This window comes from Pristis pectinata, chromosome 26 (assembly GCF_009764475.1).
Source record: "Pristis pectinata isolate sPriPec2 chromosome 26, sPriPec2.1.pri, whole genome shotgun sequence".
Classification (NCBI taxonomy): domain Eukaryota; kingdom Metazoa; phylum Chordata; class Chondrichthyes; order Rhinopristiformes; family Pristidae; genus Pristis; species Pristis pectinata.
The window spans coordinates 9,288,306-9,307,407 of NC_067430.1; the positions used below are offsets into that span (position 1 = coordinate 9,288,306).

Genomic DNA, 19,102 nt, shown 5'->3' on the forward strand with positions numbered 1-19,102 from the left:
GAGTCTCGTCAAACCTGCTGGAAACTGTACAGGTGGGAACGTGGGTGTAGAATATAACTGTGAGTGGAAGGGGAAGTAAGTGAGCATGGTCAGTTGTTGGTGTATAAGCATGTGCCAGCTGATGGCAGGAGCAAGTGTTGAAGGAGTTCCTTCGATGCCTGAAGCATCTACTTATGAAGAGTAATTTTAACTCAGCCCACCAGCTGGGAAACCGGTGGGAGTTTGTATCAATGGTTTTACACCCCATCTGATTCCACTTTCCACAGAAGTGAGCAAAATCAAAACTAAGCAGAAGTGCAAAACTGGCATTTCCCCTAAGTCAGTGGGATGCCTGCCCTGTGGGTTGAGTTGAAATAAAGCCCTTCGTATTTGATCCAATTGCCAGCTGAACTTCTACCACCCTTAGTTATAAAGCATCAGACTTCAGCATAACAGGAGGGAAGTGGAGAATGATTGGTGGGTGGTTGATGATTGGCGAGGACTCGCTGGGCCAAAGGGCCTATCCCCCCGCTGTCTAACTCTATCATTCTAAAACAGGAGAGATGCTTCACTTAGTAGGTCTGTTCTCTCTGCGACCTCTACATGCTTGTGACATTGTAGGGGATGCACAGCTCTCTGGGATAAAACATGCCCAAGCTACAGCAGCTTTTTTCAACCTGTGTAACAATATTTCCTTGGTAAATTGCGAGGTAAATTGGTTTATTATTGCCACATGTACTGAGGTACAGTGAAAAACTTTGTTTTGCACACCATCCCATAGTATCTACAGGAGGTGCTGCCTCAAGAAGGCCACATCCATCATCAAAGATCCCCACCATCTGGCCTATGCCATCTACTCCCAGCTACCATCGGGCAGGAGGTACAGAAGCCTGAAGTCCCACACCACCAGGTTCAGGAACAGCTTCAACCCTTCAACCATTCAGTTCTTGAACCAACCGGCAAAATTCTAATCACCACAGTTTAGCAACACTATGACCACTTTGCACTAAAATGGACTTTTTAAAATTCTAATTGTGTTCCTTCAAGGGAAAAGCAATAACATTATGCAGAATAAAGTGTTACGGTTACAGAGAAAGTGCAGTACAGGCAGACAGACAATCAGGTGGAAGGCCATAACAAGATTGTGAGTCAAGGGTTCATTTTATTGGATTCAGGGACCATTCATCAATCTTATAACAGCGGGATAAAAGCTGTCCTTGAGCCAGGTGGGACCAAATTGAGACTCTTCTATTCATTTGCATCAATGCATTGAAGTTCAGTTTCTAATTTAAGACCTTGAAATGTTCCATTACTCAGCTTTCTCATCCGATTCCCTCCTGTCATATTGATCATGATTTTCACCTCTCTCGTGTTACAAAGAAATCACCAAAAAGCAAGAACCCTTATGAACTGAGCACCTTGAATCTCATGTTTTACACTTAATCCTTTCCACGAAGTATCAGACCTCGAGTCTTATATCTTTCATCATCATCTTTCTATAGAGACATGTTTTTTAATAATAGCATCCAGACTTGGCTCACCTGCTTCTAGTTATCAAAGGATTCAGCTAAAAAAGCCACTGAATAAAATGTCTTGCACATCATCCAAGGAGGCTTGTGAATTTACCAAAGTAGATATTAAGTTGATAATTTTAAAGGAAGACAATAACAGTGGAAGAGAACAAAGTAGCTTGACTCATCCCAAAGTTTTCCGGAGTGGGACCGATCTCCTCAGACTGCGCACAAGACAGCAAATCAACTGTGCAGAGTGTGAGCCACCTGTACCTCTGGGCTTCAGGTTCAAATGGTCTTCGGATTAATGGGACCTCACTCCTCCATTGCTTTGCAACAATTTCAACCAAATTCTGAGCAGCCTTGTCACTAATCAACACCCCCAGCCCTACTGACATGGTGTTGCTGACGTGTGGAAGTGTGAGAGGATGCTCTGAGGGTGAGAGTTACTGGAGTTGAGCGGATGGAGTTTGGCTTTGCATTGGATACTTTGCCTGGACAGTTCATGATGCCGACCTCAGGCATGAAGTGCAAAGTGCATTCAACCAGCACTGCTACCCTCTGCAATTCAGTCATCACTGTGAAGACTGCAATACTGCAGAAAATTCTGGAAACACTCAGCAGGTCAGGCAGCATCTGACAAAGGGCCTTCAACCTGGAATGTTAACTTTGCTTCTCCTTCTGCAGACACTGCCTGACCTGATGAGTGTGCCCAGTATTCTCTGATGTTACAATCACTTCTGTGCTTTAGATGATGCTCATCTGTTGTCCAGAACTGTACATGAGCTGTATTGTACTGGACCAGTAACCCCAAGACCAGGGTGAGTAATCCAGAAAATGCCACCTCACTGTGGCGCAGCAGGTAGTGCTGCTGACTTACAGCTCCAGGGACCCAGGTTCAATCCTGACTTTGGATGCTCTCTGTGCGGACTTTCTACTTTCCACTGGGTGCTCCAGTTTCTTCCCACATCCTGAATATGCACTGCTAGGTTAATTGGCCACTGTAAATTACCCCTAGTGAGGATAAGTAGCAAAAGAATCAAAGGGAAGTTGACATGAGTGTGAGAGAGAAGAGGTTGCAGGGATACAGGGAAGTAATGGGACTGATGGAATTACTCTGTTGGGAGCTGGCATGGACTTGATGGGTTAAATGGCCTCCTTCTATGTCATATTAAGTAAGCAAATCCCATCATGGTAATCTGGAATTCAGAACATCTTGAAAATCTAGAAATAAAAGACAGCATCCAGAAGATTCACGGTGAAGCCTTTGTAAAGTTATTAAAACCTAGTTGGTTTGCTGTGTCCTTTAGCGATGGAATCCTCTTGTCTAGTTAGGTCTGCACATGGCTTTGGTTCTTCACCAATGCAGGAAGCTGTTCATTGATACCAAACTGCTCCTGCACGTCAAGGTGGCAATTTCAAAAGGGCTCTCAACACCTTCACTGGATGAATAGGGATAGGCTTGAAATCTTAAAATCAGAAGGATAAATAAATGTTTCTTTTTACAAAGCAGAGTCTTAATAAATCTAAATCTCTAGAGTTCCAAACCTATCTGAAGTTGAACTTTCACTATAATGCAAGAGATACTTTGATCTCTGGGTTTAGCACATGAAGGCTGATTCTGCAAACAGCAGCTCCCTACCTGGAGGTTGTGCACACTGTAAGTCAATGGGAGCTGAAGGAATGAAGGGATCTTACAGGGATCCACTGGTCAATAATCCATTGGATATCACAGTTCTCATGCACTTACTTGACAGATGAAGGAAGGTTCAATTCCCAGACTGAAGTTTCACATTTCTAACGTGGAATGTATCTCATGTGATGGTGCATTTCAGATAACACCAGTACAAACAGGCACCCTCACATTTGAATTACTCCTCCACTGTTGGAGTCTGACTGAAACTGCCATTTGTTTAAAGTAAAAGGGAGCTTGTGATGAAAAGCCAAACAGCACTCAGACAACTTCCACCCTGTTCAGCCATAAAGCAAGCACGTCAATTGGCCATCAATGGCGGCTGCAATACCCACAATACTCTGCACTTCAGAAATCACTTTAACTATTGCATGGTGATACTGCAGCACTTGAACCAGGGGCACACTGCAACCTGAGTCTATCACAAGTTCATTAAATGTTGCAAGACAGAATGTGGTGAAAGAGGGGTATTTTGCTGTTGTATTACTTGTGTAAGGTTCTGGTACAATGCAAGATACCTGGTGCCAGAACTGGAAATGGACAAGAATTTTGTCAGCATGAAAGATTTTTTTCATTCCCATGTTATCTTCACAACCTCCAGATATCTACGATCTCTGCAGCCAAATAAAATGTGACAAAATATTTACGGGCCACGCGTTCCCATAAAGAGCAATAAAATAATGACAAAATAATCCACTTCGAAATGCTGATCGAGAGACAAATGTTGACCAGGATGCTTGGGAAAGTTCTCCTGTGCCTTGTCAAACACTGGCACTGAATCCTTTGCAGTCACTTAGATAAGCAGAAGGATGTTGGTTCAACATCTCAATCAAAGGACAACTTTGTCAGCGAAAAATTTGATCCATACAACTTTGGTTTTCTTTTCAAATGCAAGCACATTTGCCATGAACCACAGGTGCTTACAGTTAAGAACAAAGAGGCCATTCAGCCCATTCAGTGTGTAAAAAATGCTAGGACAATCTGACACCCCGATGAGCTGCCCATGCACTGGAAATCAGGATAGCTTTAGCACAAGGTAGCATGAGGACACACTTACCCAAGATATGCTTCATGATGACCTGGTTATGGTCCCAGATGCTGTGGAAGACTCCCTGTCTGGACTTTCCATCTTCCAATGGGTTTGCCTTAATCCAGCCTCCACAGGCGTAGTTGTAGAAATTGTGGCAGGGGTCAACAGAATGATCCAAAGATTGGAGGAGAGTGCTGGCAATCTTGATGCAGGACTCGGTTAGACAAACTTTTGGGGTATCTGCAATGGAAAACACATGAAGATCCAAAAATACTTAGCTAAATCAACGTCACCCAGTGCCAGTGGATGCACATAACCTGGCAAATCAAAATAAATCGCCAAAGTACTTTGAAATTCTTGACAGGACCCAGATTTAAAGTCAAAACTTTCCATGTATAATATTTCACTCTTTGAAAGAAACAGACTATATAGGGGGCAGCGAGATTCCACTTTTATTGAAAAATACCTGTGACTCATTCTGTGTAGTTAATGGGCAATAGCAAACTGGTGACACAGCAGCTCAGCATTCATTTTCACTCAAGTGGACAATAAACTTTATTCGTCGTAAAAAACAAACTACAGTATATACAACAATAAAACAGTGCAAACCTTTACATTTGTGTATGGATCAATCATTAGTGTTACCTTTCTATATATAAAAAAAGCCACAGCACCGATGCCACTCGTGTGGCTCCCTGGGGTGCTACCCCAATCCCACATTTACAATATTAAAGGGGCTTCCTCACCTGACCCTGCCCCTCCAGTGGCAGAAGAACCCTAAACTGTAGTCCTTCCCCACTGAGTCCTTGCATTGGCTGCACCCAGCTTCAGTGCGTCCCTCAGCACGTACTCCTGCAGCCTGGAATGTGCCAGTCGCCTGCATTCCCCTACGGACATCTCGCAGTGCTGGGAGACCAACAAGTTTCGGGCAGACCAAAGGGCGTCCTCTTTTTATTTGCTGAAAGAGAAATCTTATCTGCTCGACCTCAGGCTCTAAGTGCTGGCCTAATCTGCTCTTAACCTGCCCCACTTTAATGGGGATGTGGCAGCTGTTGATTTATCTCGGGACATTCTGATCAATGTTTCCACTAAAGGGACACATTTTATTATCAGGGCCACAGTAGCTGAAACCATTTTCTTAAAACAATGATGTACAAAAGATGTTGAATGCAATAGGAATTAGCAGGGGAAAGAGAGAACATGGGAGTTTCTCTTTCACATGATTAATAAAGCAGAAATGGCATCACCACCCTGTGGAAGACAAGAACCTCCTTTACATGCCCAGTACCTGCACCAGTTACTGTGAATGCCAAGGAGATATCACTCCTCATTTTTCAGCTGAAATTTTCCCCAACTCATTCACATGCAAGTGACCCACAAAAACCCCTTTGAAAAACATAGCGGATGTGTTCACCGCTTCGTGACCTCTGCCAGGCTATGGCTGATTTCTTGATTCACACTTTTTGCATTATGGTCAAAGCTGCTCTTAACCCCTGAGAGCTGCAACACATGATGCAGTCCCAAATGTTCAGCTCTCACCCTTGACAAAGAAGGTCTTCAAATTCAAAGAGGAAACCACTCTATACAAGCTCATACCCCAGCCTTTAGTCTGTGCTGACACTCCAGAACTGAATCGTAGAGCTTCAACTATAACCACAAAAACTTATGTTAATGTAGAAAAGCCACTCACAGTATCAATGGATGCATGATCTCATTTGCAACAACATCAACTGCATTCACAATCTGTAGAATGAGGAATTGTTCACTGAAATATTTTTGCATGTTCTGAATTTACCCCAATTCATACAGCGCTGTCTGTTCTATTGCTCTCGGACAAGGTGAAAGAGTTTATTATCATCTAAATCACCCAGACCATTTAAAATCCGAGAAATAGCAAATCACCTCTCAACCTTCTACCTTACAGAAAGAAGTTTCCCATCCTTGGTGCAATTACAGGAAATAGACCGGGAAATTGGACGACATCGTGCACTCTCTGACATTACAATTTAATTTCAATTTAGAAAATAGGTCAATTGCAAACCATGTGATGTCCACAAAATGCACATTTTATTATCCATGCATTTGAGCGGTTGACAGATGAATAATGTCCTTTCATGCAGAATTGGCCTCTAATATTCCATTGCTGGTTGCAAATCCAACATGCCACTTTAATGAACTTCCAATCTTCAACCTGAAAGGTTAACTCTGTTTCACTCTTGGCAGATGTTACCTGACTTGTTGAGTCTCTCTGCAATCTCTCTGGACCTCTGCAGCCTGGTACTACTCAGAGGTGAGATCACCTATGTGCAGGGCAAAAGGGTGGACACTTATTTGATCAGCTTTAACGAGGAGAAGGACGTAGATGGAATATTGGACACGTACATATGGGCATGCTCCCAAAATGGGGTTATAGAGTCGTACCGCAAGGAAGCAGGCCATTCAACCCACATCTCCTCCATTTCCTACATGTATGCCCTCACTCCATCCCCTCCTGCCCCCCGACATAACAGGGACAGGAGTCCCCTTGTCCTCACCTACCACCCCACGAGCCTCTGCATCCAACACATCATTCTCCCGCATCTTCTGCCACCTCCAACGGGATCCCACTGCCAGGCACATCTTCCCCTCTCACCCCCCCAACTTTCTGCAGGGATTGCTCTCCCCATAACTCTCTCGTCCACTTGTCCCTCCCCAAAGCTGATGCTCCTGGCGTTTATTCCTACAACCGCACTAAGTGCTACACCTGCCCCTACACCTCCTCCATCACCACCATTCAAGGCCTTAAGACAATCCTTCCAGGTGAGGCAGCGCTTCACCTGTGAATCTGAGGGCATCATTTATTGCATCCGATGCTCCGGTGCAGCATCGTTTACAATGGGGAGACCTGATGCAGATTGGGTGACTGCTTCGTCAAGCACCTTCGCTCTGTCGCAACAGCCAGGATATCCCGGCGGTCAGCCACTTCAATTCTACAGCCCACTCCCATACTGACGTCTTCATTGAGGCCAGATGCAGGTTGGAGGAACAACACCTCATATTCCGCCTTGGTAATCTCCAACCTGACGACCTCGACATCAATTTCTCTAACTTCCGGTAACCCCTCTCCTCTTCTCCCCAAACGTTTTCTCCCCTCCCTCCTCCCCCCCTTTGTCTTCCCTCGTTCCTGTGGTTCCTCACCCCTTCTGTTTCCCCTTCCCCAACCCTAATGACCTGCTCACCTATTCCCCATCTCCTCCACTGATGACACCACTGTTGTTGGCAGAATCTCAGATGGCGATGAGGAGGCGTACAGGAGTGAGATAGGTCGGCTGGTTGAGTGGTGTCACAACACCAACCTCGCACTCAGCGTCAGCATGACCAAGGAACTGACTGTGGGCTACAGGAAGGGGAAGTTGGGAGAACACACACCAGTGCTCATTGAGGAGTCAGCGGTGGAAAGGGTGAGCAGCTTCAAGTTCCTAGGCGTCATCATCTCAGAGGATCTATCTTGGGTCCAACACACTGATGCACTCATGAAGAAGGCACGCCAACAGCTCTACTTCATTGGGAGTTTGAGGAGATTTGGTATGTCACCAAAGACTCTTGCAAATTTCTACAGATGTACCAGCACATGGCCTGTGGCCTGCTGTGCTATGGCAACTCAAGTGTCCACACACCCCAACACTACCAGCCTAACCCTTATTTCAACCATCAACACTCCCTTGAACATCCATTCTGTATTTCTCCCCAGACCTTCACTACCCTCGTACCTGACCCCACTCTCTCCATTTTTTGGTTTTACATCCTGTTATCTCACTTTTGTTATCATTCTTTCATCCTAGTCTAGCCTGCTGAGCACATCTTACAATCTTACATCAACAACTCATTACACGTACCATGAAACTTAATATGCTGGTAAGTGCTACTATTAAACCATTTTGACAATCCTATCACAGACATTCCCTTTGTTCTACACATCTTTCCCCCACCTACTCTCGATCACTCACCTACACACTGGGAGTAATTTACAGTGGCCAATTAACCTACTTACCCACTTATATCTGAGTGGGGGAAGAAACTAAAAAATATTGTGGGAGATCAACATGTTCTTGTATCTGGATTTGACAGACTTATTCATTGGATGTAGTTTTGCTCAGAATCTAATCACGAGGGAATGGTTTAATCCCAGGCTCAGACTGCCCATGCATTCACAATGCTCCTGTGTAAGGCCACATTCACCAAGGGCTCGGACATCACTATGTCCCGTTTGATTTAATTCTTTCAGAACACCGAGCCCCCTTCTTATTTTAGCTATTTTGTATTCTATATGTAGTAAGCACTTCCTCGCAGTGCCAGTGACTGCATGATTTCCTTCAAGTATGCTGGTTTCTTCCCACATCGCAAAGATATGCAGATTGGTAGGTTAATCGGCCATTGTAAATTGCTCCATATACGTGGTTGAGAGGTACAGTCTGGGGTGGATGGGGAGGGGTGGAGAGAATAAAAAGTGGGATGAGTGTAGGATTGCTGTAAAAGGTTACTAGATGGTCAGCACGGAATCAATGGCTCGAAGGGCCTATTCCCGTGCTGTATGACTCCATGACTTTATTTCTTATGTAGTCACTGAAAGGACTTGGAGATCGGTGTGGTGAGTGACTTACAGTATAAAACAAGTCCACACATTGCAAGCACGTACAGTGGTCAAGGGAATCTTAAGTAAGTGTAAGATGTGCCAAGATATGGTTAAAGACCCCCGCTGGCATATGACAGGAGCCATGCACTGAGCCTGGAACTCTGGCATGTGACTGGGAATGACAGCATCTACAGCACGTTGAAGCCACTTCCCAGGGGAATTCTAGAAAGGTCAGAGGAGCCCTTTCTACCTAATCCCTTTAACAGAGAACAGAAGCACCTGTATACAGAGTGCAAGGAAACACTATAGCAACAAGTCATCTTAAACATACAAGCATCCTTACAGCAAAGACAAACAAGCTTAGTGGGATTTTCATCTGGCATCTTAGTGAAGTGGCTTGGGTCCATTGTTTTTTGACAATGACATAAAGGTAACTCACAGTTTATTCCTGCCAACACTGGAGATGTTGCAATTGCTGACAGGAACGAAAGGTGTGCCAGGTGTTGCAGGAGCAAGTTTTTAGCACATAGACCGGGAAGGTGTTTGCATAAGCAAGGCACTTATACTGATCTTCACCACAGATTCATACCCGGGGAAGTCAATCACTCCATCTGGCTTGTCCTGGCTCTTGAAAAAGCTGTGCAATTTATTCCACTTATCTCCCCTTTCTTCCAAACTGGAAACGTTATCTTTTCAATAATATAGACCTGACAGGCCGAGCCGTGGTCATGCTGCAACCATTCTGTGATGTATTCAATTTCTTTCTGAAAGTTACCAGTGAATCTACTGCCACTTCAGGAAGCATTCCAGCTTTAGACAAAAAATATCCCCTTTGATTCTTCTGACAATGATTTTAAATCCATGCCTTCTAAATTAGTGATGCACTCCAGCAGTAAAAACAACTTCACATTTACTCCAGCAAAACTTTTATTTACGATTTTGAACTTCTCTGCTTCTGGCAGGTCAATGCTGGTTTCTCTTGTTATAGAGATGTAATGCAGAACAGGCTCACTGGTCCACTGACTCCATGCCAACTAGCAACCACCCATTTACACTAATTAATACCATTATTTTTATTCTCACCACATTCTCATCAACTCCTGCCAGACTCTACCACTCACCTGCACACTAGGGGCAATTTACAGTGGCCAGTTAACCCACCAACCCACACATCTTTGGGACATGGGAGAAAACCAAAGGAAAGACACATGGTCACAGGGAGAATGTGCAAACTCCACACAGACAGCACCTAAGGTCAGGACTGAACCCAGATCTCTGCTGCTCAGGCAGCAGCTCTACCTCTTGTCCCGCCACATAAACTTAAATCCCATACACCTTCAGTCACAACCACTCCCAACAGAGCAGAATCTATCTCTTGCCACTGAGTGATCTCCTGCACTTACAAGTCTGTGGCATCCGTTTTGCTCTGTGAATTGAAACACAATTTAAACTGTTTACTCACTAAAAAAATTGCTTATCATCCAGAACCAGTCCTTTCCTCCCAGAAATATTCACAAAGCACTTACTCAAACAGAACAGCCAAGTTCAACAAGGAAATTGTTCTGGATCAAATGCACATTTAAAAGCCCTTTCAGAGCTTTTATCTCTCTCTTTCCCACTCCTGACAAAGAAATTTCAAGCTGAATTGTTAACTATTTCTCTTTCCTACTTGGTTTACAGCTTTTTCTGTTTTTATTCCATTTTCGAAGTTAATGTTTAAGGCAAAAGCCATGTCAACACTGAGGATTAGTTTAGACAGATGGACAAAAGAAGAGAAATGGAAGCAACTTGGGAAAAGGAGGGTAAACACGATTAAAATGTTTACTTATTTGGAGGGTAGATATCAACATGCACTGGAGAAGCTAAACAGTGCATTCCTGTATCAAAACGGATGATTATTTCTGTCATCCATTGTCTTCCCCTCCAGGCTCCCTTGAACAGTGACTGGAAACACTTTGTTCCGCCTTTACCAAACTGCACTCATGGCTTGTAAAAAGTTGATAACCTCCGCTCCCTTTTAGCTATGTTCTACAGATGGTGAAGATATATATGGTTAGCACTTTCTGTATCCCACTGGACCACTAAATGAATTTCTAAGCTTCAGTCATTTAAAAGCCTTATCCTTATTATAAGGTAATCACTGGTTCCAATCTTTCCTACCTTCAACACTAGAGGAACATTCAAACTAATGTTTTTGAAGAACATCAACTTTAATGTGATTCACTTGCCTCACTGATCAGAGAACTCCTTGCTAGTGAGATTCCATACAAACTCATTTGGTAATGCACACAATGAAACATTGTACTTAAATTGGTATGACTCGTTCAAGACTGAATCATTATTACGTTACTAGATGACTATTGACCAAACCTAGTGTCATGTATCTCCCTGAAGATGCCGTGTAACTTTAGCAAATCACAGAGATGTTGCAAATAGACTTTCTTCCGAAGTTTCTCCATACCTATAGTGGCTGATTGGAAACATCCCAGAAGTAACTCCTGGAGCTGATCTATAACTCTTCCTTACCTGAATCGCTTCCCTTTTGGCCAGTTTGGATTCTGGGAACAGCCCTAATGACCTCTACTCTCAGCCAATCAAGACAAGTTAACTGCCAGATTGAGAGTCACCCATCGAGAACCAGCACTACAGGTGTTAGTCTTGGTTCTATCCCGGATAATGAATGGGTTCCGTTTTCACAGATGTCGTAAGTCAGAAAAAACAAAGAAAATCACTCGATGTGGTAACACACCTCCACAGTATTGTAATGAATGGCATCAAAATCAGATGAGACTGAGAAGAAACGAGAATTACTAGAAGTGGTGAGAGAGTTCTACCATTCATGGGAACGAATGTATGTACACACGTTAGGCTTTTGAATTTAATGATAATGGGAGCTCATTCATATATATGGGGTGTCCATAAGTCAGGTGTTCATAACCCAGGCACGGGCTGTACACAGCGGACTGCTGAGTGAATGCGTGCATTGAGCAAATCATCTCTCTGTTTGTGAAGGCCACTGGAAAATTAACTTTCATCTCATTGGTTTGGAGTACAAAGAAGTACAAAAAGTTATGAAAATTATATTAGGTTCAGATTAGACCACATTGCTGAATGCTCTGCCTCGGGAAGAATGCATTGAGTCAGAGCTTGGTTCATTTAGTGTACAGGTAGATGCAGAATGTGAGGAAGGATAGGCAGTTGAAAGGGCAAAATTGCAGTCAGTTGGATGGGCTGAAGTGTGTCTACTTTAATGTGAGAAGTATCAGGAACAAGGCTGATGAACTTAGATTGTGGGTAAGTACATGGAAGTGTGACGTGGTGGCCATTACAGAGACTTGGCTGTTGCAAGGGCAGGAGTGGCTGCTGGATATTCTGGGGTTTAGATGTTTCAAAAGGGACAGGGACGGAGGTAAAAGAGGTGGGGGAGTAGCTTTGCTGATCAGGGACAGTGTCACAGCTGCAGAAAGGAAGGATGTCCTGGAGGAATCGTCCACTGAGTCAGTGTGGGTGGAAGTCAGAAACAGAAAGGGAGCGATCACTCTATTGGGAGTATTCCACAGACCCCCCCAATAGCAGTAGAGATGCTGAGGAGCAGATTGGGAGGAAGATTTTAGAGAGGTGCAAAAATAACAGGGTTGTTGTCATGGGTGATTTCAACTTCCCTAATAGTGATTGGCACCTCCTTACTGTAAAGGGCATAGATGGGACAGAGTTTGTTTGGTGTGTACAGGAAGGGTTCCTGACACAGTATGTGGACAGGCCGACTAGAGGAGAGGCCATACTGGACCCGGTACTAAGCAATGAGCCTGATCAGGTTTCAGATCTCTCAGCGGGAGAGCATTTTGGAGATAGTGACCATAACTCCTTTACCTTTACCATAGCCTTGGAGAGGGATAGGAGCAGATGATATGGGAAAGTATTTAACTGGGGGAGGGGGAATTATGATGCTATTAGGCAGGAACTTGGGAGTGTAAATCGGGAACAGATGTTCTTGGGGAAGTGCACAGTGGAAATGTGGAGGTTGTTTAGGGAGTACTTGCATGGGGCTCTGGATAAGTTTGTCCCACTGAGGCAGGGTAAGGATGGTAGAGTGAAGGAACAGTGGTTGACACGAGAAGTAGGATATCTTGTCAAGAGGAAAAAAGAAGCTTAGCTAAGGTTTAGAAAGCATGGATCAGACAGGGCTCTGGAGAGTTAAAAGGTAGCCAGGAGGGAGCTTAAGAATGGACTTAGGAGAGCTAGAAGGGGGCATGAGAAGTCTTTGGCGAGTAGGATCAAGGAAAACCCCAAGGCGTTCTACACGTATGTGAAGAATAAGAGGATGACTGGAGTGAGGGTAGGACCGATCAGGGATAAAAGAGGAAACATGTGCCTGGAGTCAAAAGAGGTAGGGGAGGTCCTTAATGAATACTTTGCTTCAGTATTCACCAGCGAGAGCGAGCCTGATGTTTGTGAGGATGGCGTACGACAGACTGATATGCTGGGGCATGTCGACGTGAGGAAAGAGGATGTGCTGGAACTATTGAAAAACATTAGGATAGATAAGTCACCGGGGCTGGACAGGATATATCCAAGGTGATTACGGAAAGCTAGGGAGGAGGTTGCTGTGCCTTTGGCAACGATCTTTGCATCCTCACTGGCCACAGAAGTAATGCCAGATGATTGGAGGGTGGCAAATGTTGTTCCTTTGTTTAAGGAAGGAAGTAGGGATAACCCTGGGAATTACAGACCAGTGAGTCTTACTTCAGTGGTGGGCAAATTACTGGAGAAGATTCTTAGAGACAGGATTTATTGGCATTTAGAGAAGCATAGGCTGATTAGATACAGTCAAATGGCTTTGTGAGGGGCAGGTCGTGCCTCACGAGCCTGATTGAATTCTTTGAGGATGTAACAAAGCACATTGATGAAGGTAGAGCAGTGGGTGTGGTGTACATGGATTTTAGTAAGGCGTTTGATAAGGGTCCTCATGGAAAGCTAATTCAGAAAGTCAGGAGGCATGGGATCCAGGGAAACTTGGCTGTGTGGATTCAGAATTGGCTCGCCCATAGAAGGCAGAGAGTGGTGGTAGATGGAGCGTATTCTTCCTGGAGGTCGGTGACCAGTGGTGTTCCGCAGGAATCTGTTCTGGGACCCCTGCTCTTTGTGATTTGTATAAATGACTTGGATGAGGATGTGGAAGGGTGGGTTAGTAAGTTTGCTGATGATACAAAGGTTGGTGGTGTTGTGGATAGTGTAGAAGGCTGCTGTAGATTACAACAGGACATTGATAGGATGCAGAGCTGGGCTGAGAAGTGGCAGATGGAGTTCAACCCAGATAAGTGTGAAGTGATACACTTTGGGAGATTGAATTCGAAGGCAGAATACAAAGTTAATGGCAGGACTCTTAGCAGTGTGGAGGAACAGAGGGATCTTGGGGTCCACGTCCAGAGATCCCTCAAGGTTGCCATGCAGGTCGATAGGGTTGTTAAGAAGGCATATGGAATGCTGGCCCTCATTAGTCGGGGTATTGAGTTGAAGGACCAAGAGGTGATGTTGCAGCTCTATAGAACTCTGGTCAGACCACACTTGGAGTATTGCGTTCAGTTCTGGTCACCTCATTATAGAAAGGATGTGGAAGCTTTAGAGAGGGTGCAGAGGAGATTTACCAGGATGTTGCCTGGATTGGAGAACATGTCCTATGAGGACAGTTTGAGCGAGCTAGGGCTTTTCTCTTTGGAGAGAAGGAGGATGAGAGGTGACTTAATAGAAGTATACAAGATGATAAGAGGCACAGATCGAGTGGACAGTCAGAGACTTTTTCCCAGGGCGACAATGGCTAACACAAGGGGACATAATTTTAAGGTGATTGGAGAAAGGTATAAGGGAGATGTCAGGGGTAAGTGTTTTTTTTTTTACAGAGAGTGGTGGGTGCGTGGAATGCACTGCCGGCAGAGGTTGTGGGGGCAGATACATTAGGGACATTTAAGAGACTCTTAGATAGATACGTGAATGATAGAGAAATAGGGGGCTATGCGGGAGGGAAGGGTTAGATATATCTTATAGCAGGATAAAATGTTGGCACAACTTTGTGGGCCAAAGGGCCTGTAATGTGTAGTAGTGTTTTATGTTTGACCTTAGAGTGAGTCCAGTTCAGGTTCACCAGATAAAAATGTTTGAATTATGAGGCCAGGTTGCACAAAATGGATGTAATTTAATGAGGATGGACCGTTAAAGGCACTATATCTGGGAGATTTGATTGGTTAGAATGAAGAATGATAGATGGGCACAATATCGAATTATCCAACTTTAGATAACCCACTCTTTCGGTTGGTTTTAGAACGGGCCATTTCCGCCTGTTATCATTTTATTTCTGTTTTGTTTTTCTATTTATGTACTCTGACTTGCTTGGCAGGTCCCACAGCTTTATAATTAGCAACACATAACTCAGACAAAAAAAAAATAACCTGCGACTTGACGGACATGTTAAGTCATTTGGCCTCACCCTCCCTTTATTCTACCCATCCCTCCCCCACCTTTTCTGTTTCTGCTTGTTTTCTCTCTTTCCCAGTTCTGAAGGCTCCCAGACCCAAAACATTAGCTGCTCCACTTTCCACAGATGCTGCCTGACTTGCTGAGTTTTTCCAGCATTTTCTGTTTTTATTTCAGATCTCCATCTGATTGCCATGATAGAGTATTGAGAGTTAGGGAACCAAAGCTGGTGAATGGAGTCAAGATCTAATTAAGTGGCAAAGTGTGTTTGTAGGGCATAATGGATTGTTCCTGCTGCTATGACCTGCTTTAATTTCAATTACATGAATCCCCATGAAGGACTTACTTCTGTATCTGAAGAGCAGGGCAATGACGCTGCAGAATAGTGCCAGCACAAGAAGGATGATTAGAACCAGCAGGCGTTTCTCCAGGTGAGTCCTGTTGCTCCAACAGCCCCTCAGACCCCTTGATCTCTTGATGTTCATCTGGAAAAATACAAAAGCCACAATATAGTTAAACCTCTCCTCAATCAATACACTTCTGGTATTGGTATTGGTTTATTACTGTCACATGTACTGAGCTAAAAGCTTTTGTTTGTGAACCATCCAGGCAGACCATGCCATACATAAGTACATATAGGTAGTAAAAGGAAAAACAATGCAGAATCTATTGTTGCAGCTACAGAGAGAGTGCAGTGCAGGTAAAGAAACAAAGTGCAGGGGCCACGATGAGGTTGATTGGGAAATCAAGAGTTCACCTTTGAAGATGATGCAAGGAGGCAAACTGACAGAATAGGCAGACAATGGCCAGGTATTTATGCCAAGCATTAGATGTTAACCTCACATGTATGACTAGAAATCCTAGTAGCCCTCAGGTGCGTGTGGAAGGACACCTACACTTGTACAATAGGCTGAGCTTTTTGCTGTTGAATATGCCCAGCCCATTGGTCCTTTCAGGGACTGGATCAGGAGCATCACACAAATTGCTGGAGGAACTCGGCAGGTCAGGTAGCATCTATGGAGGGAAATGGACAGTCAGCATTTCAGATCAGGACCTTGCTGAGTTCCTCCAGCATCTTCTGTGTTGCTCCAGATTCCAGCATCTGCAGTCTCCTGTGGCTCCATTTAAAGAAACACCAACACCTTTCAATCTCTCATTTTCTTTTAAATCTTGTTTTCCCTGCTAAAGTGAATGAATTCAATTTTCTGTATTGTGTTCCTCCTGCCATTGTCCTTGCAAACTCATTTGCCTTGTCTCTTTTCCCTGAAGCCTCTCTGCATCCTCCTCACAAGTCACACTGCCACCCAGCTTTATATCAGCAGCAAAATTAATAGATTACATTGTGTTTCTTCATCTAAATTGTTGATATAGGTTGTGAACTGCTGGGGCCCCAGCACTGAGCTAAAGGGGCATCCAACTAGTTACAACCTCTCACCCTGGACTGTGAGGAGAGGTTGAAAGGTGTTGGTGTTTCTTGAAAGCCACGAATCACTGAAAGTTGACATTCTGGTACATCAAGCTGCTTGGGAGGAAGTGTTGGCCTTCCGAGAAAGAATGCTTTAAATTCCAAATTGAAAACACTTTGCTGCAACTATATGCAGCCGTGATTAGACCACACCTAGAATATTATAGGTTGGCTTTTGTCTCCCTATCCAAAGATATGTATTGTAGGGAGTAGCCCGAACTGTGTGATGCTTCAAATGTTCTAGACAGTTACCTCCCCATTACTGTGATACAGTAACGTTTCAAAAGATCATTAGAACAACTACATTATGAATACACAATGGGCAAAGGCAAGGCAGATGAAGTTTACCATAGGGAAATGTGAGGTGATGAATTTTGGGAGAAAAAAATAAGGAGAGGCATTATAGAATAAAGGATACTGTTCTGAACAGAGTGTAGGAGCAGAGAGCCTTGAGATTAAGGGTGTGCAGATCAGTGAAAGTGATAGGGCCAGTTGAGAAAGCAGGTTAGAAGACGTGCGCAATCCTGAGCTTTGTCAACAAAGGCATAGACTATAAATGCAGGGAAGGCAGACTGAACCATTACTATGCATTAGTCTGGCCTTCCTCGCAAGAGTGTAGTATCATTTATAATTCTGGTGGCCTCATTATTAGGAAGGATGTGAAGGCAATGGAGGCAGCCCGGGGGAGATTTACAAGGTTGGTTTGCAGGATGAGGGACTTCAGTTAAAATGACAGATTAGAGCGGCGGGGGGTTGTCTCCTTTCATGAGAAGGGTGAGGGGAGATTTGATAGAAGTATATAAAATGATGAGGGGCATGGACAGTGCTTCCATTGGTGGAGAGTTTGAGAACTAAAAGGTCACAGATATAAAGTAAAGGGGAAGAGAATTAAGAGAGACACGAGGAAAAAAAAACTTTTTATGCAGCATGCGGTTAGAATTTGGAATGCATTGTCTGTAGATATGGTGAAGGCAGGTTCCATTGTGGCCTTCAAGAGGGAATTGGATAAATGCATGGTGATGAAAAAATTGGATCCAGGCAAGGGACCAGTCATTGGAACTGGAGAGACTCTCTGATAGAGAGTCGGCATGGACATGATAGGCTGAATGGTCTCCTGTGCTGGAACCATTCCATGATTCTGGAGTAATTGGAGTAATAAAACTGGAAATCAGAGGCAAAAATTTGGAACATTGTGAGCAATTTTGGGCTCCGTATCCAAGGCCCTGGAGAGGGTCCAGAGGAGGTTCACAAGAATGATCCCAGGAATGAAAGGTTTAACGTATGAGGAGCATTTGATATCTCTGGGCCTGTACTCAATGGAGTTCAGAAGGATGAGGGGGGATCTCATTGAAACCTAGTGGGTACTGAAAGGCCTGGATAGAGTGGATGTGGAGAGGATGTTTCCATTAGTAGGAGAATCTAGGATTCAAGGGCACAGCCTAAGAATAAAGGGACATCCCTTTAAAACTGAGATGAGGAGGAATTTCTTCAGCCAGAGGGTGGTGAATCTGTAGAATTCATTGCCACAGGGGGCTGTGGAGGCCAAGTCATTGGGTGTATTTAAGGCAGAGATTGATAGGTTCTTGATTGGTAAGGGGGTTAAGGGTTACGGGGAGAAGGCATGAGTATGGGGTTAAAACAAATCAGCCATTATTGAATGGTGGAGCAGACTCAATGTGCCAAACGACAATTCTGCTCCTATATCTTACAGTCTTAAAAACAGAAAATGCTAGATACATTCAACAACTCAGGCAGCATCCACGGGGAGAGAAACAGAGTCAACTTTTCAGGTCAGGAATCCTGCATGAGAAAACAAGTGTGTTAAATTACAGAGAGAAAGTTTTAGTTTCTTTCTTTATTGCTTTTTTTCCAGTATTAACAGAATGAAATCAAGAAACAGGGTATGATTGTTAAATAAGTCAAAAAAAGATGCTAACTGCAGAGACTGTGAAGGTCAGAGAATGGGCTGCACCATGATATTAATTATATTTGCAAGGAATGTTCAAACAAGGATGGTTCTCAAAACAAGTGAATTAGGAGTTAAGAAAACGGGGGGATTTAAAAGCATTATTGTGGGAGCCAGGACATTGGTGGCAAAGTCTGGCCCTGTTCATGTGCCAGTCCTACATCAAGAACAGTCAAAGCTGAGAAAGGCACAATAAATGTAGAAAACCAATAGACCAGGAGGTTGTTATTTATGCAAGATCAAAGGGAAAAAAACAACAGAATTAAAATTAGGATTCTGAGAGAGAGAAGCAGCATGAAGAATCTGGAGGTAAAGGGACCGTGCCACAGTTACTGAGAGGAGGAGCCTTGTGGTTTCCATGGACAAACTGTGACTTTC

At 44.0% G+C, this 19,102-nt stretch overlaps 1 protein-coding gene across 8 annotated transcripts in view; it reads right to left on the reverse strand.

Annotated features, from left to right (window-relative positions):
* LOC127583286 (endothelin-converting enzyme 1-like) overlaps positions 1 to 19,102 on the reverse strand; it is a 251,969-nt gene that overhangs the window by 83,843 nt on the left and 149,024 nt on the right. For all 8 annotated transcript variants that reach the window (XM_052039077.1, XM_052039080.1, XM_052039078.1 and 5 more), the window contains 2 exons: positions 15,640 to 15,778; positions 4,241 to 4,453 (listed from right to left, as the gene is read on the reverse strand). In XM_052039077.1, the coding sequence (XP_051895037.1) occupies positions 4,241 to 4,453; positions 15,640 to 15,778 (352 nt within the window). The remainder of the gene's footprint in view (positions 1 to 4,240; positions 4,454 to 15,639; positions 15,779 to 19,102) is intronic.